The sequence below is a fragment of the Canis lupus genome, chromosome 14 (genome assembly GCF_003254725.2).
Source record: "Canis lupus dingo isolate Sandy chromosome 14, ASM325472v2, whole genome shotgun sequence".
NCBI lineage: Eukaryota > Metazoa > Chordata > Mammalia > Carnivora > Canidae > Canis > Canis lupus.
In genome coordinates this window covers 17626407-17653845 of record NC_064256.1, presented here as the reverse complement: position 1 = coordinate 17653845, position 27439 = coordinate 17626407, and the positions used below count along the sequence as shown (strand labels likewise).

The 27439-nt window shown below is 37.3% G+C and overlaps 2 protein-coding genes across 15 annotated transcripts in view; one reads left to right on the top strand and one right to left on the bottom strand.

Moving 5' to 3' along the window:
* ANKIB1 (ankyrin repeat and IBR domain containing 1) overlaps nt 1-27439 on the bottom strand; it is a 238505-nt gene that overhangs the window by 113985 nt on the left and 97081 nt on the right. The window contains exons 1-2 of one of the 9 annotated variants that reach the window (XM_035698469.2): nt 18799-18935; nt 15008-15086 (exon numbers count right to left, since the gene is read on the bottom strand). The exons of 6 other annotated variants lie outside the window; for them this stretch is intronic. The gene's annotated coding sequence lies outside the window, so the exon portion shown is untranslated. Of the gene's footprint in view, nt 1-15007; nt 15102-18798; nt 19338-27439 lie in introns of those variants that run through there. 2 more of the 9 variants (XM_025471403.3, XM_025471400.3) reach the window with 2 other exon arrangements.
* KRIT1 (KRIT1 ankyrin repeat containing) overlaps nt 19364-27439 on the top strand; it is a 35742-nt gene continuing 27666 nt past the window's right edge. The window contains exons 1-3 of one of the 6 annotated variants that reach the window (XM_025471413.3): nt 19364-19480; nt 22865-22994; nt 23942-24101. In XM_025471413.3, the coding sequence (XP_025327198.1) occupies nt 22893-22994; nt 23942-24101 (262 nt within the window). In that variant the 5' untranslated portion in view covers nt 19364-19480; nt 22865-22892. Of the gene's footprint in view, nt 19481-19548; nt 19836-22864; nt 22995-23941; nt 24102-27439 lie in introns of those variants that run through there. The other 5 variants (XM_025471412.3, XM_025471411.3, XM_025471409.3 and 2 more) reach the window with 5 other exon arrangements.

The following is a 27439-nucleotide window of genomic DNA, read 5'->3' as shown; positions in this document are numbered from 1 at the left end:
AACATATTGTCCTGGGATAACCCCTGAAAAGTACATAAAGAGACTTGTACATTGATGCTTATTTTGGCATTATTTATAATACCAAGGCTTGGCAACAAGCAGGGTGCACTGTAGCATGAAACTGGCTGGGCTATTTCACTGTGGACCCCAAATGCAGAATGTTTAGGTCTATTCTTTCAGGCTAAATGGAAGAAGGAAGCTGGGGCAAGTCTTACCATTTAGTACGTATAATTCTACCTAATGCCATTTCCAGAATGGTGCATCTCCCTGGGCTGTCTGTCCCTGTGCTTCTGGCAAACCCTGTGTAGTTGATGTATCTCCTGTCTTCTTCCAGGACAAAAATGGAGCAATAGCTCAGCTGCACAGAATGGACAAAGGATCTGGCTGGTTTGTACTCCTCATAAGATTTTTAAATCTTTGTTGTTTTCAGCCATATTCCTTCTTCATTCAGAGCTACCTGTGCCTCCAACTCCTGTGCTTTTCTGGTGTGCTATAACATAAATCAGCTTGCTCCTTTTTTCTTTCACAATTGTAGAATTACATTTGACCTTTGCTTCATCAGTTTAGTTTTGCTAAATCAGTTATCTTTTGTGTGACTGCTCCTCAGCTTTCAAACATTTTTGAAGTCTTTCATCTGCTACTGTCTCCTCTATTATTCTTTTTTACTTTAATATAAAATTTACTGTTTTAACTATTTGTAAATGTACTGTTCAGTGGCATTAAGTACATTCACATTGCTGTTTAACCAACATCAACATCCATCTCCAGAATTTTTCCATTTTCTCAAGATGAAAGTCTGCACCCATTAAACTCTCCTCAGTTCCCGTCATCCTATTTTCTGTTTTTATAAAGTTGTGCAATTTTTTTAATTCATTTTTCCAAAATGGAGATCTATGTGCTTAATTCAGTTTTAGGCCATATTCTTTGATCATCTCTGTCTCTTAATTTCTATTCTCCCTTTCTGGAACTCCTATTATTTGGATAATGAATTTTTTTTTAAAGATTTTATTTATTCATGAGAGACAGAGAAAGAGAGAGAGGCAGAAACACAGGCAGAGAGAGAAACAGGCTCCATGCAGGAAGCCCGATGTGGGACTCGATTCCAGAGCTCCAGGATCATGCCCTAAGCTAAAAGCAGATGCTCAACCGCTGAGTCACCCAGGAGTCCCAGATAAGGGATTTCTTAGCTATATCCTCTAAATTTCTAATCTTTCTCTCCTTCTTTACCTCTGCCTTTCTGTTCTACTTTCAGGGAGATTTCCCTAACTTTATCTTCCAGCGATTCTATGGAATTAAAGTTATCATGTTTCAATTCCATAGTTCTTTCTTGTCACTTGGTTTTTCCTTTTCCTATAGCAATCTATTAGTATTCTATTTTTGGATCATGGATGTAACATTTCATCTCTATGAAGACTATTAGTCTTTTAAAAAACTTTTATAGACTCGACAGAATTAGAGATGTCAATTCTCCACAAACTGACCTACAGAGTTAATGCAATTACAATAAAAATCCTAGCAGGAATTTTTATGGATTTAAACAAGCTAATCCTAAAATTTATATGGAAAAGCAAGGGAACTAGAATAATTAAAAACAGTTCTTAAAAGAATAAAGCTGTTGGAAAAAATACTAATTTAAGACTTACTCTAACACTATAATAATTAAGACAGTGTGCAATTGGCAAAGAAATAAAAACAAAGATTCACAGAACAGAAAACAAGAGTCCAGAGATACACTCATACAATTATGGTCAGTTCATTTTTGACAAGGGTGCAGAAGGAATTCAACAAAGGAAAGAGAGGTTTTAAGTAGTGGGGTTCAACTAGATATCCACATGCAAAAAAAAAAAAAAGGCAAAAAAAGCAAGCAAGAAAACGAACCATAATTTAAGATGCAAGGACAACTTACACAAAATCAACTAAAAATGGTTCATAGATCTAAAAACTATAAAGCTTTGAGGAGAAAACCTTCATGAGCTGAAATTAAGTAGACTTCTTAATAGGATACCAAAATCATAACCTGTAAATGAAAAAAAGTAATAATTTAAGCAAAAGACAGTTCCTTTTTTTTTTTCTTTTTTCTTTTTGCAAAAGACAGTTCTTAAGAGACTGAATGAAAAGACAATCTACTGAGTGGGAGAAAGTATTCACAAATCACCTATTCAACAAATGAAATGCCACAAAGTGGATGAAACCTAAAGGCATTATACTGAGTTCAAGGAGCCAGGCTCAAAGGGTTACATAGTAAGAGTATCCATATCTTCTAAATCCAAAATTAAGACACTCAAGTAGAAAAATATAGAGCCTAAATGTAATACTTGAAACCATACTTGTCCTGGATTTTCTGGAAGGTGTTTAATGTACCCATAAGCAACAGTACAACTCTGAACATCAGAGTAAGCAAACTATCTATCCATTCATCCATCCATCTTGCTGACTATAAAAGTTACCAGTTAGACTCAATTCACCATGTTTAGGTATTTCAGCAGCCTTTTAGACTAATTTCTAAACAAAGTATGAGACTTGAGAAAGGTTTTCAGAGTATGCTTTTCCCCCTTTCTAATGATTTCCTCCATTTGCAAGGAGCCCAATTGGTAAAATATTCCTGACCCTCATCTACCTCAGGGACTTTAGAAAATCTGATCTGGAGAGAAAAAAAAAAAAACTGGATATGCTTACTGTTTTGACCTCTCAACTGGTTCAGAACTCTGGCAAGGAACAGAAATCCTTCCAAACTCAACAAGGTACCAAGCTGCTGCTGTTTTGTTTTGTTTGTTTGTTTTTAAATAGACTCCACGCCTAGTGTAGAGCTAATGTGTGACTCAAACTTAGAACTCTGAGATCAAAACCTGAGCTGAGCTGAGAAGTCAGATACTTAACCAACTGAGCCACCCAGCACCCCACCCCAAGTTTCTTAAAACATCTTTTAAGGAAGGTGAAAATCATTGATTCTCATGAAAATCAAACTTGCAAAAATGACTGCAAAACTGCACTATATATATATTAAAACTATAAAAACAAAATGCTAATCAATGGATTAATTTTGCTCTTCTTTGAAGAAATGCAATTTACAGGTGTACTGTTATAGAGTTAAATTTCAGATAATGCTGTTAATGGACATATTTAATAACAGCTTGAATAATACATGTGCAGAAGTAGACTGAAAATAAAAGCCAGAAGTAACTATAAGAAGATCTCCTGGAAGAAAACTTGTCCCATGGTTTATGTACCTTGTATCATTTAAGCTGTACAACAATTCCACCTACGTTTTACAATAAAGAAACACAAGCTTTGAGAGTTAAATTATTTTGGAAAGGCCTTCTGGTATATTTAGAAAATTCTGCAAACTTCAGTTTGAACCCTGGCAGTAACATTTGCTAGCTTATAAGCTACTCAAAAGTTTTGAGACTTTTTCCTAATATGTAAAAGTAGATAAATAAGCCTCTATTGCTGGACTTTTATAAAATAGGACAAAAATACATAAAATATATTCAATATTTGCTTAATAGTAGGTACTCAATGTAATGCCATCATCGTTATTACTAATTCGCCTAGAATCACACAGCTGTATAACTAGTTCTCAGAACTTTTTTCCTTCTTTTAAAAATATTTAATAAGCTTATACAGAGAATATAAAACTGGAAAGAAAAGTACAGAAAATAGAAAAGTATAAAGAATAAGATAGGGCAGCCCGGGTGGCTCAGTGGTTTAGCGCCTGCCTTCGGCCCAGAGCGTGATCCTGGAGTCCCAGGATGGGAGTCCCACGTCAGGCTCCCTGCATAGAGCCTGTTTCTCCTGCTTGTGTGTGTGTCTCTCTCTCTGTGTGTCTATCATGAATAAATAAATAAAATCTTAAAAAAAAAAAAAAAAAGAATAAGACAAAAGGATCACTATAGGGACGCCTGGGTGGCTCAGTGGTTGAGTGTCTGCCTTCGGCCCAGGGCGTGATCCTGGAGACCTGGGATCGAGTCCCACGTCGGGCTCCCTGCGTGGAGCCTGCTTCTCCCTTTCCCTCTCCTGCCTGTGTCTCTGCCTCTCTCTCTCTGTGTCTGTCATGAATAAATGTTTTTTTTAATAAATAAAATCTTAAAAAAAAAAAAGATCACTATAATCCTCCAACCATGTAATAATCACTATTAACAAACTGGCAAGTTTTTTTATATATATATATATAGAGAGAGAGCCTTCTTTTAAGCGAAGAACTGTTCCATAGCGTATAATAAAGTTGGATTTTTTTGTGTATTTAGGTTTTATCATGAGCATTTTTCATTTGATTAAATCTCTTGAACACATAATTTGAATAATATCAAAATCTGATGGAATAATTTATTCTGTTCTCTATTGCTTTACATTAAAATGGTTCTAATGTATCCACTAAACTTATGTGTATCTTCAAACCTATGTTTCCCCCTCCTCCTCCCCCCTCAAAGCTCGTCTTAAGCTATGTAGCAGTATCGGTGTTCTCAGCAAAGCCCCTACAACTACATCTTGATATTCAAGTATTGGTTTGCAGCTGAAAGAAAGAATTCATTTATACTTTATATATTTTTAGTTACTGGTAGTGAATCTTAGCATTAAGATCCTACTACATTCTATTGCCATAGCAATGAAATATAATTAAAGTTAAGGACTTCCTCATGTTATTCCCTGTTTTCCAAGTCATAACCACCCCCAGTCTGAGACTGGAAATTCTCCAATATCAGAAAACAAGAAACCGAGTCCTATGTATTTGACTTAATGCTTTTAAACTGACTTTATATTCCACATATCTTAACGAAATAATGAAGGAGCGGGGCACTTGAGTAGCTCGGTGGTCGAGTGTCTGCCTTTGGCTCAGGTTGTGATCCCAGGGTCCTGGGATTGAGTCTCACATCAGGCTCCCTGCAGGAAGCCTGCTTCTCCCTCTGTCTCTGTTTCACCTCTCTCTGTGTGTCTCTAATGAATAAATGAATAAGATCTTAAAAAATAAAAAAAAAAAAGAATGAAGGACAGAATATAACAATCTTTGGCACCTAAAGGAATTTAACACCTAAAAAAGATATGAGGAGTTGAGATTTGAGCCATTTAAGCTTTCCTGCATCCTGAAGAAATGGCAATTGGATGAACATAAGTGCTGTAGTGACTCTTTCAGACTGAAAAGTTGATACATGATTCAAAACATGACCTGACAATAAGGCACAATACCTGAAATGAAAAATCAAAGTGTATGACTTCCATAAAGCAAGTACCTAAAATTCAAGTTTTGTTGAGCCAAGAAAAAATGTGTAAGAGAGCAAGATGTGTCTGTGGGACCTACCTGATCCCATAAAAGGAGTTATTAAGCACTGGCAACACAAAAAAACACTAAAACCTACAAAACTCTCAGAAATCAAAAACAGGACCAAGTACTTCCAATCCAGGTTAACAAGAGGAAACAGGTATTGACTTTTCTTAAAGAATATGTAAGAGGCTATGGCATAAAGTTATCAATCGTGATACAGAGTCCTGTAAAAGCAACATACATACCAAAATAGCACTATGACTGTTAGGAAATACCACATGCAAAGACAATGAATAATGCATATACTTTACAAAGGATTAAAGAATGTTTAATTATTTCCCAGGATAATACATGAACTAGGAACTACAATTTATGCAAATTGTATGTTGCAATAAAATCAGTCAAACAGTAATTTCAAATTGAATGAGAGGCATAGAATGTATCATTTTGAGAAAAGGGACCAGCAGAATAATAAGTGTTGGAAGTCAATGATTAGTAGCCTATGCTAGAAGCACGTGATTACTGGGTGCATTTTTCAAAGGAAAGGCATATTCCTCTAGGCAGATAAAATCATAAATTCATGTCACAGATATTTGCTGAGCATGTACCATTTGCCAGGCATGTAGGGAAATACAGCAAAAACAAAATAAACTAAAATCTCTATTCCCATGGAGTTTACAATATATTCAGGTAAGGTGTTATAATAACAAAACCAAGAAGTGGATGGAGTTTTGGGATGATCAGGGAATATGACATTTGAGTAAAACATGGCAAATAGTGAGCTGTGGGATATTTAGGGAAAAGAATATTCCAGGCAGGATAAATAGCCAATGAAAGAAGCATGCCCTATGCATTCAAGGAACAAAAAGGAGGCCAGTGTTACTATAGTATATAGTGAAGAAGAAAAGAGTAGGTATGAAATCAAGATTAAGTAATTGGGGCAGATGCACTGTTCAGGGTCTTAATATGTCATCATAAATCACTAGGCTTTTATTCTGGTAAAGAAAATAAAAAAGCCACTAGAGGGTTTTTGGGAGAGAAATGAAAGACCTGACTTATATTTAACAGGATCACCCTGGCTGGCTGGCTGGCTGGCTGGCTAAGAAGAAAAATATGAGTGGCAGCAGGGAGACATTTAGGAAGTGGCTGCTGTTTGTCCAAGTAAAAGTTGATGGAAGCTTGGATCTGGGCAGAGGCAGTGGTGGTAGTGAAGACCTGATCAGATTTTGGATGTACTCTGAAGATAAGGATGGAGTTTGCTGACAGAATGAAAGTGGGAGTGAGGGAGAAGAAAAAAGAATGACTCCACAGTTCTTGGCCTGTGCACCTGAAGGATGGAATTACCATTACTGAGAGGGGATGACTGCAGGAGGTAAAAGTACAAGTGGGAAGGTGGGGGATCTGTAATATGTAAAACTGAACATGTTACATTTGACAGGCCAAGGAGATGTCAGGTAGGCAGAAGGATACGTAGGTATGAAGCTGGGAAGAAAGGTATGGGCTACAGATACAGTTTGGAAGTTAACACTGTATAGACTGTATGCAATATTAAGATATAAACCCATTGATGTTTTCTATACATATTTTCCCAATTTTAAAACATTGAGATTTTTCTTCAGCCAATTTAATGGAGGCCACTGATTGATTTATTATTTAGTATATACAATGTTTAAAAGGATACAAAAAACATAGAAGCTAGAAATCCAATTAGAGAGAAAGAAGTATACTTAAATGACTTCAAGGAGTAAAGGGTGTGAATAAAGAAGGTGGTGAAAGGAATCAGAGACTTTTAAGCTATATGAGTTTTATTTCTTTTAAAGATTTTATTTACTTATTTGAGAGAAAGAAAGCATGTGCATGAGCAGGTGGAGGGGGAGAAGGGGAGAGACAAGCCGACTTCCCGCTGAACCCCAAGCCTGATGGGGGACTATATCCTAGGACCCTGAGATTATGACCTGAGCTGAAGTCAGACACTTGATGGACTGAACCACCCAGACGCTCCTTGGTTATATGACTTTTAAGTTACATTTGGCACACTGGCATCATGGTACATACTCTATTTAAAACTGGTCCCTGACACGTAGTTGATGTTACCTAGGTTTAAGGGCACAAAATTCCAAATGAAGAGAGGTCTTTTATAAGAGAAATTCTTTGGTAAGTAGATCTAAAGTCTGTTTTTTCCAACTCCAATCTATTATAATGCACCTATTAATCTTGTGTCCATGCAACTGTGTTTTTACCTTTTAAAAAAAGGTTTGGAATGATAGTTAATTTCCTTCATTTTATTTCCCCCATCAGAGTTCCTCATCTAAAGAATTCTGGACACAGAAAACTTATTTGAGGAAGAATTTTTAAAATTTTCTCAGTGCTCTATACAATTAATACTGTTTTAGAAGCCTAAGGGAGATATAAATTAATTTCACACAAAAAATACAGGCAACATCAGCAGCACTTGGAAAATTATTAGAAATAAAAACTCTGGGCAGCCCAGATGGTTCAGTGGTTTAGCGCCGCCTTCAGCCCAGAGCCTGATCCTGGAGATCCGGGATGGAGTCCCACGTCGGACTCTCCCTGCATGGGGCCTGCTTCTCCCTCTGCCTGTGTCTGTCTCTCTCTCTGTGTGTCTCTCATGAAGAAATGAATAATAATAAAAAAAAAAAGACGAGAAATAAAAACTCTCAGGTTCCACCCCAAATTTACTGAATCAGAAACTTGAGGTGTGGGCCAGCAATCAGCACATTAACAAGCACTCCTAGTGATTCTGATACATGCTAAACTTTGAGAACCTCTAGCTTAGAACATTAAGGTTTCATTTTCTCAAGGAATATCCGTTGAAAAGGCTACTAAACTATAATCCTTGAGTATAAGAACCCTATTATTTTGCACTTTTGACCACCTTATGTATCATTATGTGGCATTTAATCCACATTCAAAGGTTGTGTATTCACAACCCTTAAAAAAGTCAGAAGTAACACCTCCTTCAAAGTTTCTGAAGAATGTTTTTCTTCATTCCATGACACCAAGTTCTCAGTGCGACCTCTCTTTCTTTTCTTATTCTCCCTATGCTATAGAAAAGGTTTTTTTTTTTTTTTCCCAATCAGAATATCGTATCCTTTTACAGTAATTCTGTAGATGTCATGTCAAGTCACATTTCAGAGCAAGAAAAAACCCTCAGATTACAAATGATCCTTCAACAACATGGGGGTTGGGGTGCTGGACCCTACACAGTCAAAAACCCACTTATAACTTTTGACTCCCTAAAAACATAACTAATAGCCTACTGTTGAGTGGAAGCCTTACTGAGAACATAAACAGTTGATTAACACATATTTTACGTTTTATGTACTATACACTATATTCTTACAATAAAGTAAGCTAGAGAAAAGAGAATGTTATTAAGAAAATCCTAAGGAAATCCATTTACAGCACGATACTGTATTTATTTTTAAAAAATCTGCATATAAATGGATCTGCACAGTTCAGATCCACGTTGTTCAAGGGTCAGCTATATTTATCCAAGTGTATCAATTTCCAAGCAAGAAAATTGAGGCCTATAGACATCACATGACAAGCATATCCTAACAGAGGTAGACAGACACCAAAGGATAACATTATCTCCAGCCATCTCTACCTGGCTTGAGTCAAAATATCTCATTCAACAGATTAAAATAAAGTAAGGCATTAGAGCGATTGAAAGAGATAGGGATCCCTGGGTGGCGCAGCGGTTGAGCGCCTGCCTTTGGCCCAGGGCGCGATCCTGGAGACCCGGGATCGAATCCCACGTCGGGCTCCCAGTGCACGGAGCCTGCTTCTCCCTCTACCTGTGTCTCTGCCTCTCTCTCTCTCTCTGTGTGTGACTATCATAAATAAATAAAAATTAAAAAACAAAACAAAACAAAAAACCAAAGAAAAAAAGAAAGAGATATAGGATAATCTTTACTTTTCCAACTGCTCTCTGGAAATAAAAATAAATACATCATCAAAAACCATCATTGCTTTATGTATTTACTGGCAATAGTGATGCTCTTTTCTCATTCCATGCTGTATATACTAACTGGAAAAAAGGACCGTTAACATTAGTAAGAACGCTGTCCAGCTATCTAGTGACATGGCATGCCATGCCAGCCTTGTCCTCCACTGCCCTATTAGTTCAATACTAAATTTCCCAGAAACAAATCTCCAGACTGTTTTAGTAACTATATAGTTTAGATAATGTGGCAATTTTTCTGACCAACATTTATCTTCCTGGTTATACTCCATTCAACAGAGACTGCCTGGATAAAAAGCCAGTGTAGTTCCTTTGATACTTTGTGTCTTAAGCTGAAAATCATTTTAATTGTACTATAATCTTATTTCACAAGGGTTTTGAGGTAACTTACAGGCAACATACAATTAAATAAGTTAAGGGGAAATCAGTGCTGTGGAGGGTAGCAGAGCCTGCCACATGGAAAAATAAGAGCTTTGAAACCATGAAGATCTGCTGGGTTCAAGTTTTAATTCTAGTCCTTACTTGCCCTCATTTTATAGGACAGAAACCATAATATTAGGGGGATCCCTGGGTGGCTCAGCGGTTTGGCGCCTGCCTCTGGCCCAGGGCGCGATCCTGGAGTCCTGGGATCGAGTCCCTCATCGGGCTCCCGGCATGGAGCCTGTTTCTCTCTCCTCCTGTGTCTCTGCCTCTCTCTCTCTCTCTCTCATGAATAAATAAATAAATAAATCTTTAAAAAAAAAAAGAAACCATAATATTAGTATACTGCCTCATATTGTTGATATATTTTAAGTTTTTAATTATCTTAAAATATAAACTCCTTGAAAGTAGGAATTATGTTTTCTCTATATCTGTATTAATCATACTCACATAGGTGTTTAATAAATATTTACTTAACTAATATGGAATAGATTTTATTATTTTTTTAAGGTAAGTTCTATGCCCAACATGGGATTCAAACTCACCACTCAAGATCAAGAGTTACATGCTCCACCCACTGAGCCAGCTAGGCGGTCCTAATATGGAATAGATTTTAATGTATCAGATAAACTTCCTACCTAATAGGTACCCTTGCTTCCAGGCTCAACTACAACTACCTTACCTTTATCAAAAGACAAATTTGATCTTGTTCAATTCCATTTAAAAACCTTCCCAAGGCTTCCAGCCCTAAGGAATTAAAGAAAAGTCCCTGCCCAAACCAGAAATTATTTCATCCCAGCCTATTTCTTATAACTCAGACCTACTTCTGAATTACTAAAGCTCATGGAATACTCTTCCCATACCCCTAATAAGCTCCTCCTTAATAGGCTAACTCCTGCAAGTCATTCAACTCTCAGCTCAAGAGCCATTTTCTCCATCAAGTTCCCTGATCATAGCTCCTCAACCCTCAACTAACATAGTTAGATGTCCTGCTTCCTGAGTTAATACACTCAATTTACCATGTAATATCATAATGAAATGTTTAATCTGCTCCTCCAATTATCTGGTAAACTTTCTGTAAACAAGGTTCACATCATATAGAGTTTTATATCCACTGTTTACCATAGTTATTAGCACATAAAACACCCTTAACATTACTTATTGAACATAAGGATAAAGTCCGGTTTTTAAAATCATTAGTTTCCAATTTGAGAATATAATCATGTTTATTTTCCTGTGTACCTACCTGCAAATAACTCCAAAAAAACCCTCAAAGCAGTCCTAATAGGTTAAAAGAAAGATTCTGGGGCCTTATTCTACACATACATTTATTATAACACAGAAAGCAAAATCAGTATTATTATTTTCAAAGAACAGAGAAAATATTTCAAGGGAACTTGCTATTTTGGGGGATCTGCTTTGTCTTGGTCTCATCATCTCCCAGAGGTTACAGTCATCAAACTGGATTTGATCCTCAATTAACACAAGCAGAGCAATGAATGATGAAAGAAGAAACAGAAGGAAGTTGCTTCTCAGCCTGAATGCCATCTGGGACCAAAAGTTGACAAGCACCTGCTACAGATCACTGAAAGAAAGACAAATGAGCCTGAATTCTAGATAGCATTGTGGAAGCATCATAACAGCTCTTAATGGCCTATCTCTAATTTCTCATTACTTAAGGAAAATGATACTAATTTGTTTATGCTATTTTTTTTTTTTTTTTGATTTCTGGGGCAACTAAACATGATTCCTGATTGACAGCAAAGACAATACAAAGAAGAAAACTTAGGAAAATGTTTATATTACTTGAGACAGGAGAGAGATATTCTCAAGACAGGAACAAGTAGAAGCCACAGAGAAAAAGAGACACAAATGACTATATGATATACCCCCCACCAAAAAAAAGATGACAAATGATGCCATAAACTAAGACAAAAAAAAAGACTGACAAAACACATTTGCAAACATAAAAGATTACATTGATAACATATCAAAGAAAACTAAAACATTGATAAGGTAAAAAATCCAAAGGAAAAAATGAGTAAAGATATGAATGAGCAATTCACAGAACTGAAAAACCAAAAGGACCAACTAATATATCAAAAGATGTCCAGCTTCACAAAGTTAATGAAATGTAGAATTAAGCACCACAAGAAACTTTTTACTTATTTTATTGCCCAAAAAAAATCAGTGATAGTTTGTGGGGGAAATACCCTCAAACACTAATGATGGCAGGAAAAATTTTATCAGCATTTCTGAAAATATAATCTGGCATTATTTATTAAAATTAAAATGGCAAGTACTATATCCAAGATATTCATTGCAATACTGTTCATAATAGACTAGAGACAACCTAGCTGTCCAAAAGGAACACAAACATGGTTTCAGCTGTCTATTGCTACACCCCAAACTTAATGCCTCAAAACAATTACATTATTTCTCACAATTATGTCGGCTGGCTGGGCAGGGTTTTTGTTTTTGTTTTTGTTTTTTTCCTAGTTTCACCTCTGGTTCTTCTGTGGGTACACTCAGCTAAAGAGTGAGCTGGACCAGCAGATCCAAGAGTGTCTATTTTCATGTCTGTTGGGAGATGCTGTCCACTGGGGAGTCCTGGTTCATTTCCAAGAGCCCTGCCATCCTACTATAGACTAGACCAGCTTCCTTACATGACAATTGCAGGAAATCATCCCTTGAAGGTCCTTTAAGGACAAAGCTCCAGATCTCATATATCACTTCCACCATATTCATCAGTCAAAACAAATCACAGGGTCAACCAAGACTCAAAAGATGGAGACATATATTCTGCCTCTAGAGAAGCAACAAAGCCACATTGCAAAGGGGAATGAATACCAGGATGGAAGGGATTTATGACTGTTAATCATTCACAGGCAGGTAGGGGTATGTGTGTGTGTGTGTGTCTGGATGTACACATACACAACGAAATACTATATAGTCATTAAAAAACAAAGTGTAGAACATTTAATATAGGATGCTATCATTTTTATGTGGGGAAATTATGTATACATTTCATCATATATTTGTGTGCTTATAAATCCTGGAAATATGCTTAAAAATTAACTAATGAAATACTGGGCTATGCGAAGTAGTCTGCATGCTGGCTGAGGATAAAGGGCACTGAGAGCATGTTAGGAAGTCCAGAAGAGCTGTGAGCCAACTAGCCGGAGGCAAGGATAATGGGTGTTGTGTGGAGATGCACTGGTGCAGACAGTTGTCGGCCCACTCAGGGGTTATAGATCCACAAAAAGGCACAGGTCAGTAGGCCCAGCAGTCAATCGCTAGGATGGTAGAAGATGGTCTACATGGCAGGGAGAATGGTAACACACTGAGTAATTAAGTCAAACAACTGGGCAAATGATAATTACACTGAGGCTAATGTGAAGCCAAGTTTTCTACTGCGAGAGAAGGCATTTATAAGTGTGGAAAGGAAGAAGGCTAGAAGGAACCCTGGAGTATTACACTGAAATTGAATGTAGAGGGACAAACTTATGCTTTAATAATATACACACCCAGGTACAGAAATAATTATGAACATACATGTGTTTATTATATATGTGTGTGTATACAAACCATACTCATAGTCATACATTTCCTAGTTCCTATAAGTAATGACACCCCAGTAGCAATGAGCACACTAAACCCCTAAATCTTTGTTTTTAAATACCATCTTTTACAAAAACAAACAACAATAACAAAGACCAAGCAGGATTCCTTGGAGAAATGGCTGATTCCAGGGCTAGACCAGGCAAAGTACAGAATGAACAAGGAACAGCATGTTCTGCCAGAAACGCACAATGAATGAGATGGGAGCATGATAAATAGGCATAGGAGCCAGCTTGAAGGGGCTCCCACAGGCTAAATCAGGAACAATTTAAACAGCAAAATGAGTAATAATAGTAACAAATGACAACAAATTAAATAAAATAGAAATCTATGAGTTCTTACTGATTTAATAAACAAATAATTAAATGAGGGAGAAAGGAAAGTTCCACTTTATGATAAAATCCCAACTAACACAAGGAGAAGGAATGAGAAAGTAATATCATTTGGCAATTATCAAAGAAGTGGTTAAGGGGAGCGTCTTCACTGATACCCACATTAAGGCTAGTGACTAGAAACGTTTGACAAGAAACAAGATCCTGGCCTAATTTTGGAATATCTCTCCACAAATACTCATCAAATACAAAAGGATTACCAATATGATCAAGGTTTTAATCCCCAGCAGTGGCAAGGCTGACATCATATGCCTCTGGATGCAAAGTACTAAGAAGGGCACAGATCTATTTCTGTGGTATTCCTGCCAGGAATGCATGAACTGATTGGAGTCATGAGGAAATATTACACGAAGCTAGGTTCAGGGTCATCCTACAGAATGAAGGGCCTTGTACTTTCTAAAACTGTCAAGGACATGAAAGATAGGGAAAAATGATGCTGAAGAAGTCTGAAGAAACATGATGACTAAATACAAAATGTATTCCTGCATAGAATCTTGGGTCATAAAAGAAAGAAAGGCTGCTCCGATTGTCGATGAAATATGAACAGGTTCTTTGGACTAGACAGTAGTGTTGTATGAATGCTTATTTTCTGATTTAGAGGGTTATATGTCAGTTATATTAGAGAGTGCCTTGCTTTTGAAAAACAGACACTAGTGTTTACAGGTAATGATACACTGTGTCTGCTGCTTGCTCCAAAAGGTTCAGAAAAAGACTGTAATAATGGGTATGTATGCATGTATTTTTATGCACATATACACACATATATGTAATGTATGTTTGGAAACAGAGAGAAAGCAGGCAATACACGAAATGCAGTAAAATATTAACAATGGTGAAATCTGAGGGAAGTGGGTTAAGAGTTCTTTGCCCTGTTCTGGCATCTTTCCGTAAGTCAGAGAAAGTCATATTTTCTGTAAATCATCTTTTCTGCCTGAGGCCAGGAAATAGAATAAAAACCCTGGCTTAATATGTTTATTTATATCCTTTCCTTTACAATACTCTGAGGGGATAGATTAAGAAGGAGGACAATGTTTTTATGCTTATTTGGAGAAATAGTTTTAAATGAATTTCATTTTTAACTTCATGGATTTTCAATAGGCATATTACAGTTCAATGAGGAAAGGAATCTTGACTTACTCATTTTTATGGTCCTAGCACCTAACACATTTGTAATTTAGTCATTGTTATGTACCTTACCAGGAATTCCCAATATTGTTCCAATCAAAAACAGTGACCTGAGTTTAAGAATTCTGCTACATGGGAAGGAAAAGACTGTCTATGTCAAGTTATAATATGTCTGACTAAGGGCAGGAAAACATCAAGGATTACCTTTCTTAGGAACTTGAAGGAGGAATAATTATCTGTTCCAAAAACAGAAGAGTGTATAACCAGTAGCAGATGCCTTGACCTAAAGAATGGCAAACTGTTGAGGGTTTATGGTAAAAACAAAACAAACAACAAAAGTAGAAAAAAATGTTTAGAATACAAATGAAGTTCTTGGAGAAAAGACAAGACAGAAGATCATTTTTTTTAAAATGTGAGGCTCTGAAAAATGATTAGATTGAACTATATTAAATTGCTGATAAAGTACATATCCTAATAGATAAAAACAAGATCATTTTAAAATCTGAAGGAATACATTTTCACTGCAGAAACCAAAACTCTCCAAGATATTAGACAGTTATCAAAATTAAACTCAAAAGATTACATATAGCTCCAACATCATATCTTTCCTGGAGAATACACACATTTTTAAGTACATTTTATAAGCTGCTGGTCCTACTGTTGAACTAGAAGAAAAAAAAGTTCTAGGTGCCTGGAGATCTATATTACAATTAATCATAAGGAACTTCAGAATTGTCTTTTCTAAAGTATCAGTAACTACTAAATATTACATTGATAGTATATAATTTGTCTGCTTTAGAAAATAAACAATATTAATACCTTATGAAATGAGAATTTATTCAAAGCATTAGTAGAGGATTAAAAATTGTTATAACATATTACAACTTCTTTTTCTTACAGAGGAATCTTAAGGTTGAATCTTTTCTCATATATTATGAGTAAAACAACATTCAATATTACTATAGATAATAATCTGTATGGTTTTTAAGTGGAGATAAAATACTTTTTTAGAACCAGTGTAAGAACTGAATGAAATTATATATATAAAGCATTTAGCATGGTAGTAGAAGTTAAGCACTCAATAAATGGCATTTAGTGTATTTATTCTTATAGAAGGATATGAAACAACCCCAAAGTACAGCAAAGTGACTTCAAAACCTATTAGAGATGTCTGTAAAAGCAGATGGATAGAATCACAGTCAAATATCTAGACTGGCAAATTCAATGAGGAAAGGAATCCTAATGTATTTATACTTGTAGTCCCAGAATCAAACATAGTGCCTGGCACCTACAGCAGGCATTCAATAAAGATTTACTGAAATGAAGTGAGTATGAAAGTAAGTTACCTGCAAAAGAAAAAAAAGATAGTCTGAGATTGTCTGAAAAATAAACTTAAGAGTCCAAAAATTGTTATTCCCTAAGCAAATCACTTTGAGAAAGGAAATAAGATATATAAGTATTTTTTAAAACAATTCATAGGGACCCCTGGGTGTCTCAGCGGTTGAGTGTTTGTCTAGGGCCCAGGGCATGATCCTCGAGTCCCAGGATTGAGTCCCGCATCGGGCTCCCTGCAATGAAGCCTGCTTCTCTCTCTGCCTGTGTTTCTGTCTCCGTGTCTCTCATGAATAATTAAATTAAAGTTTAAAAAAATAAAATAAAATAAAAAATAAAACAATTCATAGAAACTCCTCTCAGACTGGTTTTTAAAATAATGATTGAGCCACTTTCAAATCTATATTGGCAAATGTGTCACATATAAAGTCTAATATCACAGAAAAGTATTTTTAAATTTCATCTAAATAAATGTTGTGTCCATCCTCAATGAAGGAAAAAGTACCCAGAGCATTGAGGAATCTTTTCTAACTTCCATTCTAGGAGACTAAGATAAGCTTAATTCAAGTTCTTCCAACTATTTATATATGAAAGCTTGAACTTTTACTTACAAGTACATTGTAAAGACACAGGTTTCACTTTCACAAGTTCAACTGCACACTCCAGAAAAGGAAGGAGAAAGAAAGAAAATCAACTCTCAAAAGTGGGCAGTGCAATAGGAGTAGGAGTACAAAAGAGTAACCAAAAAAACTTTTGTCTCAGCAGCCACCTGTTAGAACTCACCGTTATGGCATAATCTGCATGGTTTGGGGACATTTTCATATTGCAAACTCAAAATTCCCAGTGCAGTCAGCAAAGGAAAAAGTGTAACGTGCAATACAGTGCTATCTTCCTCACCCTACTTCCAAAGATAACAGGGATCAATAGACTTAAAAAAAAAAAAAAAAAAAAAAAGACTTTTCTAAGTTACACCCCATCACCTCACCCATATTTGGAAACTCATCAATTTTACGAAAAGCAACACCTTTAATAACATACTCAACTCTGAACAGTGCTTGGCTTCGGAAACAAACCAGTAAAGTATACTTCCAGACAGACAGTTGGAGCTACATCTCCTGAACCTACTTAAACTAAAATCTGTGAACAATATAAAGTTACAAAGCAAATAGCCCCAAAACAAGTGTTAAAAGAAGGGTTTGAAAACAACCACAAGAATCATTAAACACATCTACCTTTCTTAACACAATGACTACGTTTCAGGAAAAAAAACAAAACAAAACAAAACAATACAAAAAAACCAATGCTACCAGTTTATATTACAGAACAGTTTACAAATGGTTAACAAAGAACCTGCAATACACAGAGTAAAATTATTCTTAAATTATTATTCGCTTCCTATAGAGCCCTGGAAAGTGTCATAAGTAAGAAGATGTGTAACAGCTATTGTTCAGTCACAGAAAGCATTACAATTATTTTTAAATCTAACTTCTGGAAAGTTCTGCAGTGGTAGTTCAAAAAGCAAACTACATTCAAAGAGGAAAAAATGCCGCGCCCGAAATCTGAAAATACACACTGGATATTCAGTTAATTTCTTTTTTAAACTAAGAAGCAGTAAAGTCATAGGCACAAAAGTGTGTAACATCTGCTGGTAGCTGATCCAAATCTGTAAAAAAAAAAAAGATCTCTCTGAAATTAACGACTAAAAATATTATCTTACCAAAAACAATCTGATATGATCTTTAAAAATCACTTTAGTGTTTTTAACCCCTGACAATGCAAAACTTTCCAATATAAATTTTTCCACATCACACACATGCACACACTCTGTAAATTTACATTTACTAAATGTAAATCCAAAACACTAAAAATTTAAAGGCATAAAAACGTACTGGAAACATGAGGCTTTTGTTTTACATTCATTTCCTTAGATCTACTAGCATAATAGATAGCTTTTCTGGAAAGGGTCTTCATTCCAAAAGAAAATTGTTTACTATGTCAATTCCGTGTGAATAGACTTTGTGAGACTAATTCCTAAAACCTCCTCAGGAGATGCTTAATTAAGGCTCTAGTTCCAATTTCCTGCGACTCAAACAGCAACGTACAGAAAAGAGCTTATACACAATCAAGAAGGGAGAGGAATGCAGGTCCAGGGAGCGACCCACTCTCTTTTGTTTTGGTGGCAGACGCTGCAAAAATAAAGGTCCATCGGAGCTGTCTGCACCTATCCCCACCCATCACACCCCTGCAGAGCACTTTCACCCATCCGCTCAAGACCCTCTAGTCCACGAGATTCGCCGAACCCGTGGCTTTCCACGTCCCAAAGGACGGGCGGGGGAGGTTGCCAGGTCTGGGATACAGAGAGAAAAAGAGGGAGGACACAGGATCTTTGAGGACAGAGGGACAAGGAGATGCATCTGGCTGAGGGGGATGAGACGCGCCACTGAGACCCGCAAATTCGCTGGGAGAACAGCCCCACGGGACCGACAGAGGATGCTGCCTGTTCCGAGACGGGGACAGACAGACAGGGGTACAGTCTTCTATAAGAAGAAGGCGACACATTAGTGGCAGACCCGGCAGGGCGTGAACTAGGCAGCGCTGGATTCGGAGCCCCAAGAGGGCTGAGATAGCCTCACTCACACTCGGACGGTAAAGCGGGGACTTACGGTTACTTCCCGGGCTGAGGGTTAGGGCCGGGTGGACCCCGCAGCTCCGCAGTTCTGCCGCCGCCGTGGCCGCCTCTGCCTCTCGCGCCGAGCAGGTGACCTCAGGTGCCCTCCCCGCCCCACCCACCCAGGCGGGCGCCCCCTCCGCGCCGGCCCAGGTGCACCCGCCGGGCAGAGGCTGCTGGGGCTGAGAGTGCGCACTAGAGGCCCGCGAGGAACGCTGCGTGAGACCGAGGCGCCCGCGACGAGACTCAGGCTGGGCGGGCGCCCCCCATCCCTCTCTGGCCGCCTCGCCGCCTCGCTCAAGGGAGGGGGAGAGGGGGCGGTGGCTTTTGCCTCCGCCTCGCGGTCAAGTCCGCCTCATGCTCCAGCCTAGCGCGCGCGCACGCAGCCCCGGCCGCCCTCCTCCCCTCCCCCGCCGCCGGCTCAGCCGCTGGCGTGCCGGCCGCTGCCACCCGTGTCCTCGAGCCGCCGCCACCAGCCCCAGACAGCCCGCAGCCCCAGCGGGAAGCAGCAGGAACGGCAGCAGCTCGTCCGTCGACCCGGAAGCTCTTCCGCGGCCAACCGCGACGCTGCAAAGGGGGCAACCCCGGAAGTGGTTTCCTCGCCCCGGTAGCGGCGGGATGGAAAGCAAGGGCCTCTGAAGACCCGGCAACGCCTAATTTCGGGAGTGAGGATCATGGTGAGGAGCGAGGAGAGGGAAGGACAGTAAAGAACTAGTCGGCCAAAGCTTCTCCGAGCCCAGGGACTCTGGCGCGTTTTGGGCAGCGCGGCTGAACACGCCAGGCGGCGTCTGGTGGCCACCAAGGGTTTTCCTGCCACAGGAAGTTAGGCCTGGCGGCTGGGAAACGGAGGAATGAGAAAGCGGTGACGGCACCCCGCCCCGCAGGTGACTGTCCCACCCAGGGAGCTGAATGTAGCGGCCCGGGAGGCGCTCGGCCGCCCTCACGGGTGAGACGAGGAGGAGCGAGAGCCACACTCCAGCGAGAGGAAACAGAGGTGGGAGGCTGAACTATCTCCACATCTGGTTTCTCCAGGCAAGGCATTCATTTCTTACGTGTAGTAACAAAGAAGCCAAAGCCACTTTGGGGTGGCGGCTCTTTGAGCCAAGAGGCGTGCACGGCCTTTCCAGGTAGTGGATGTTGGTGGGTGGTGGCAGAGGAAAAACCCGGGCAGAGAGGTGTTGTGGTTTTTGTTTTGTTTTGTTTTGTCATTTCAGGGAAAGCGATTCACAACTAGTTATTCCAGCTCGCCTATCTACACTTCTTTCCATCTTTTGAGGCATTTGGCTCTTTGCTTTTTATTCATGTTTTGTTTTTTTTTAATCTTCAAAAGAAATCTTTGATGCAGCTGGCCTGACTGAGGATCTCACTCCCCATTCCCTTCTCACTCTTTTGGAGAGCTTGTGTGCCTTCACAGTTTCTGTTTGCAAATGCTTCGTTCTCTCTGCATCTGCAGTCCCTTAACTGCTTTGAAGGCCTTATCTTATGGGGGGAAATGCCAAAAATTGAAGTACGTTTTCGTAACAGTATAAAAACAATTCATTCTATGATCTTTTTGCCCTTAGCCCCAAGCTACTGTATTATTAGTTGGTTCCCTTAGAATTGGGTTGCAGAACTACAGCAGCAGCTGATATATAGCATATTTAGATATATTCAGTTTGAAATCATGCTCTCCCAAATAACCTTAAATAACTTTGGTGTTCGCCGTAGGATTTCATTTGGTTCCCAATGCCAGTATTACTTAGTTTCTTCTCTCTTAGCCAAATTCAGTGTAATTGTCTTCAAAAGCAATTTGCAGATTATTAAATATCTAAAATTACAGAACAGAACGTCACTTAACAGAAAGAAAGCCTTTGAAAATTATCGGTGACACTTGTTGACCCTGATAAGTGATGATTAGTAGAACTGGTTGAGGGACAGGGAGAAAAGCACGCTGACTTAGAAGTAGCACTGATGGCTATTTTCTATTGTACTTTATTAATACTTCCTCTCTTGGTAGCAAAAGGATGAGATTTTTATGGCCAACAAATAAATTCCTCTAGAGGAATTCTTCCTGACATTTAGTCACCATCTCTTCTCTTTAATGTTATAATACTTTGAAATAGTGACTTGTTCCTGGAGAATGCAGAAGGATCAAGTAACTTAGCTACTCCACCTCAGCTTTTTTTTTTTTCTGTAAAACGGATATAATAATATTATCTGCCTCCATCAGATTTAGGGGGAAAATGAATTAATATATGTAAAGTACTTAATATAGTGTCTAGTATGTAATAAGCATTGTAGGTGTTAGCTATTCCGATTATTTTACAAACATTAAATTCTATATACAGAAAACAAAAGCAATAAAAATTTAAGGACTACTTGATAAAATCACTTTGGTTGGCAGGAATAAAAAATATTTGATAAAAAAAATATGATTTTCAACTATGTGGACAGAAAGGTTTTGTGGGTTTGGCTTGGTTTCATTATTTAAAGCTGGCATGGATTTAAATGATTAAGAAACATTGCTTAAGGATGGAAGAAGGTGGATCATTTTCTGTCTCAGGAACGTTTTACAGGGATCTAAGATAATGTCCCATTTTTTGGTTTTTATTTATGAACATACACTTCTGATCATTGCTGATAATTAGCATATACTTTGCAAACTGGTAAATCCTCTTATCAACTTTGACTTCTGCTTATTTACATTTACAATGCCCATATTCATTTACCAAATCTTCTCTTTTTCTCTGGTGGAAAAGGTTTTAGTTTGTTCTTAAGTACTCAATATAGCAAATGATTTTATTAAAGATATTATTTACGTTTTGTTAAACAGGATTGTCTGCTATAGCAAAGAAATGCTAACAAACCTGCCCCATGGGGACAAAATGGCATTTGTATCCCTCCCCCCTTCCCCAGTCATAGTGACAACCAGAAATGCCCCTACGTATTTTCAATGATCCCAGGTAGGAAACCAACTCCAGTTGTGAAGCATTTCTGCATATTTGTAAGGCCTCATTGCTTGGAACAGTATCATTTATGCCTAAGCATTTTTCAGAATAAAATGAGCCATAACAAAACGCCACCTATTTCCTATTGTTACACTTGAACCTTTATCTAAAACGCAGTCTAAACATATTGCTAACTCTAGTCATACCTTTCTCCATAATTCTTTTTTTAACCTAAGTTGACCAGCATATGAATTGATTGCTTTAAATTGTGTTTAGAAGACTAAAGATTACTTGATTTCTCTTTTAGGTGTTTAATAGAAAAAAAGGTTTGTGTAATTGTGCTATATATGTCATACAGTATATTCACAATACAATGCCTTTTAAAAAAAAAACACACAAGGGAGATAGTGCTTGAAATACAAATGCTTGTTGGAAATCCCTCTATGGTTACTTAAAATTAGTCTGAGGAAAAAATGTGTGGGGGGTGTGTGTGTGTTTGTTTGTAAAACATATATTGTGAAAAAAATGTTGGAGTTATCTAGGGAATTGATAATGGAAGTGAAAAATATTCATAAGTCATCATCAGAGAGATTTTATCCATTGATCAAATGTTTTTGACTCTGTAATAGGCATCTTCAAAGAAAATTATAAGGTATACTTTAGCTTATCCAAATGTCAAATATCAAAGTTCTTTCTAAAGATTTTGGAAAGAATGTAATGGCAGCTACCTATTTCCAGGTTCCAAACTATTAACAATATGACATTTACTTGTGTCATTTATGGAAAGTAAGTGTGTAGTATTCTGAATTATTATTGCAGGTAATTACTTGCTTAGTATTTACAAGATATGTTATAACCACATCACCTTTTTTTAGGTCCAAAAGTTAGATTCTTATGCAGGCTAGACATATAAAAAGTATGTATCTCCATTAAAATATTTTTACTTTTCACAGAAAAGGAAAAAAGGACCATAAGGAAATCTTAAAATTATAAGCTAAGGTTTTGAATAGATACAGTCATCTCTGGCTTGCCTTTTTGGTAGTATATATATTCTAAGATAGAAAAATAAACATGTTATTTTTAAAATTGTTTTTCAAAGTGATTATGTTGATTATATGTCTTTTAATATTCCAGAGGATTTCTGTGTTTGTTTTGTAAAGCAATGGGAAATCCAGAAAACATCGAAGATGCTTATGTTGCTGTTATTCGTCCAAAGAATACTGCCAGTCTCAATTCTCGGGAATACCGAGCTAAGTCATATGAAGTAAGAACAATTTACTAACATTTGATTTGCTACCATTGGATGTCATTTTTCGTTATCATTTTCATTTACGTAAAGTCTTATCATGTCTTCTAAATTCTTGTTGACAACCTAGATCTTGAAAAGGTAGAATTGATGCTCCTAGGTCTCTGCCCATCATTGTCTTTTTGTGTGTTGCATGCCTTTTGGCCATTTTTCTGTTGATTGATAGGATATAAATTATTAGATATTAAAAGGTAGTCATTTGAGTTTTCCTTATAATGTACAGATTTAGTTTTTAGTACACTTTATTAAATGGCTCTCAAAAATTTTTTTTAAAAATTGCAAAAATCGGTTTATTCCAAATTCCAATGGAAATATTATTCTTGGTTATTTCCCCAAAGAAATCTTTTTGTACAGTTCATTTTAAAATATCTCTCTACCTTTAATTAAAGTTTTAGGCAATTAAGTTACTTCTCTCTAGTCCTGAATTGTTTTACATATATTAGGAAACGTGATTGAAGCAAAAAAAAACCCTGGAAAACCCTAAAACAGAATTATCTTTGCTATGCAACAGATTCCAAGCATCATAGAATACTTCTGATGTAACCTATGTCCAACTAATTTCTCTAGCATGTTGCTTAAAATTGCTTTTGTAAGATTAGTTATCTGAAACCTATTAAAGGATATTGCAGAGGTTGTCAGGAGGCTGCTGTTTCAGCAGTGCTCTGGTTTACTAGTTCTCAATCCTGGCTACACTGTGCATCATCTGGGGAACTTTAAAACTTCTAATACCAGGACCCTGTTCCCTAGACGTTAATAGCTCTGAGATGAAGCTAGGCACTGCTATTGTTTTAAAAGCTTCCCAGGATATTCTGAGGCTGGGGTTAAGGAAGATTGCTGGCTTATTATATTCTAGGTCAAGTAAATTTTATTTTAAACTTTCTCTCTTTAAATTTTTCTCATCTAAGATTTTGTTACATGAAGTTCCCATTGAAGGACAGAAAAAAAAGAGAAAGAAAGTTTTGTTGGAAACTAAACTTCAAGGCAACAGTGAAATAACACAAGGCATATTGGATTATGTAGTAGAAACCACCAAACCAATTTCTCCTGCAAACCAGGGTATTAGAGGTAGGAAACTTTTTCTTCTTCTTTTTTTAAATACAGTTTGCTTTAAATGCTTGTGGAGAAAGATATTTTTAAAAATATATTATGATCAGTTTCTTTTGGGTTGCCTGGCTGGCTCAGTCTTCAGAGTGTGTAACTTTTAATCTTGGAGTCATAAGGTCAAGTCCCATTTTGGGTGTAAAGGTTACTTTATTTTTAAACCTTAAAAAAAAAAAAAAAAAAGATCAATTCCTTTTTATGTCCCTTTCCATTTAAAAAAACGTCAGGGGCGCCTGGGTGGCTCAGTTGGTTAAGCGTCCACCTCTTGGTTTTCAGCTCACGTCATGATCTTGGGGTTGTGCAGTAGAACCACCTCCGGCTCTGCACTTAGCGAGAAGTCTACTTGAGATTCTCTGCCTTTCCTCTCACCAACCAATGGATATTCGTGCTCTCTCTCTCAAATAAATAAAAAAATAAAATATTTTTTTAAAACTTGAAAAAGACTTAAAAACCTTTTTTTAAGGTGTAGAAAAGCCCTTCAAGAAATAACTTGACTATGGAGCATCTGGGTGGCTCAGTCAGTGTGTGTCTTCCACTTAGGTCGTGATCCAAGGTCCTGGGATCAAGCCCCACCTTGGGCTCCCTCTGCTCAGCTGGGAGCCTTCTTCTTTCTCTCCCTCTGTCCCTCCACCCTACCCTGCTCATGTTCTCTCTCTCAAATAAATAAAATCTTAAAAAAAAAAAAAGGACTATAATTTTTTTTTACATTGAAAAATATTTAAATAAGCTGCAGTGTTAATGATTTGTTCTGTAGAGATAGGAAACCAAGGAGTGGCTTGAAAACTAAGAGAAAATGCAAATAATTTTTGCTAGAAGTATAGTTCTCTAGTTAAGTATCTTTGAACTACTATTTTTACTTCTTCAGGACAGAAGAAACTAAAAACCTTGTTCCTTAACTAAGTGAAAATTAAAAGATTCATGGGTTAGAGTCCTATAAATTGCCAGGTAGCAGAGGGTTCTTCCTATTTGGGCACAGGAAGAAAACCCTTTTTGAATTGAATTATTGAAATATTAACCTTTGAAAGGTTGAGGTCCCAATTTAAAATATTAGATAGTATATAGCCTAGGAAACTTTAAAAATTAATGATAGTTTTCTCAGGCTGTAGCCTCGGAAGAAATAGATAGCAGTTAAAAGTTAGAGAAATTATAAATTATGTTCAAGATTCAGGCATTATTATTAAGAAGCTAAAGCTATTTTCAGTCAAAAAGCTGTTGAAAACAGTTGATGAAATAAAGCAAACCTCTCTCTGCCTACTTTTTGGTTTTTTAATGCTTATTCAGTGTTTTTTCTGTTAATTTTTCTAGAGATTGTCTAATTCATCTGTTTCAGTAAAGAAACTATTTTTGTTGCAGAGACAGGGCTGAGTCCAGTGATTCGAGTTATTATTTTGTGTATTTGTTCCATAGAATAGCTGACCTGTAAGTCTCTGATTCATAATTTTGGAGGTCATTTACCGTATGTTACCCTTCCAATAGGTAACCTCCCCAATGGGGCTCTAAGCATTATAACTCAAGATTATAATAAGTTACTGCATAAATTTACAGGCCTTTGATACACATTCTGAGTTCCACAAAGAATCTCCATTCCCTCATTATCAGATTGACTTTTTAATAAAAAGATCTAGAAATTGATCTTAGCTAAAAAGGGGACTATCTTTGGGGGTGATCCAAGAATGTAAAAGGCTCTTTTTGGATGTCACAAATTTGTCAATCATTTCTACCTCAGTCTTAGACTTCTCTGATAAATTTTCATCTAGACTTGTTTTACTATTGCTAAATTGTTACAATCAGAATATATCCTGAGATTAAATTCCTTTTTTTTTTAAAGATTTATTTTTATTTATTTATTCATGATAGACATACAGAGAGAGAGAGAGAGAGGCAGAGGGAGAAGCAGGCCCCATGCTGGGAACCCGACGCGGGGACTCGATCCCGGGACTCTAGGATCACGCCCTGGGCCAAAGGCAGGCGCTAAACCGCTGAGCCACCCATGATCCCCCTTGAGATTAAATTCCTGAGACATGTACCCAAATAACATATTTGAGCTAAGACAGAGGAATCATAATTTTTTGTGAATTAGCCAAATTCTACCATTTGATCCATTTCACCCTGAAGGGGGATTAAAATGGTATCAGTGTTAAAAAAGATATCCTCAAGCCCAGAGAAAGGGGTAGTACTCTTAGAAGATTTTCCTGAAGCCTTTAATAAGAGAAACTAAAATGGATAAGTTTAACTAGTTCTATTAATGAGGCATACCACATCCTGACTATCCTATTTATTGAGTTTTCCTAATGTATGAAATATTTTTATAGATTAATAGGATTCTTTATATAAGCATTGTGTGAAAAGCACAAATGAACAAATGACTTTATAACACAAATAAATTTATGCCTTACCTTTTTGTGCAGTGCTGTCCAGTTTATAAAGCAATACCACACTTATTTTTCTTAAAGCACTACCACATATACTTATTAATGAAATTCTTAAATTCGTCCTGTGAGTTGGCATATGATCATTTTCACAACTGTGAATGGAAATGCACATATATGTTGTTACCTGCTAAAATCATATACCTGTTAGTGGAAGAGTTAGCACTAGAACCCTCATTTCCCAGCTTGTAGTCAGTGCTTTTATTTTTTCCCCACAACATATCTCATTACATTTATAATTTGCAAAGTAGGCAATTAAATAATGGATCAGAACTGAGTTTAGGGATGCAGCAAGGCAGGAAAGATTAAGTGGGACAAGACCTCAGTCTAGACAAAAGAAATTGCCTCTGAAATGAGATGTTATTCTGTATCTAACACTCATATCTTGTACAAATGTCCATTTTGTAAAGTAATTGGGGGCTATAACAATAATGGGCCATAATAATCACAAATATTGACTCCATTATTTCGTGGATAAATGAAGCTGCTTGAACTCATACTATCTACGTGTCCGTAGAAGACATCCAGCCAGGGTTTCCTACTTGGGTCAGGAACAAGGTTCTAGATTTTGAGTAGGAAGATAAGAAGGGTTGACAAAAATCATGACAAAGGTGTCTAGATGAGAGGTTTTAAAGTTCAGAACTTGTAGGTTTTTATTTGTAGCCCCCTTGCGGCCAAATCAGGAAAAACAGACTAAGAATGGAGGTTACAATTCACAACAGTAGTTATAGCCCAGATTTTAATAAAAACTGAAATAGAGGATGGAGGTTGAATGTTAAATGAAGAGCTACTAAACTTTAAGACTTTGCAACTTATAGGGCATCTCGGTGGCTCAGTCGGTTGAGCAACCAGCTCTTATGATCTCAGGATTGT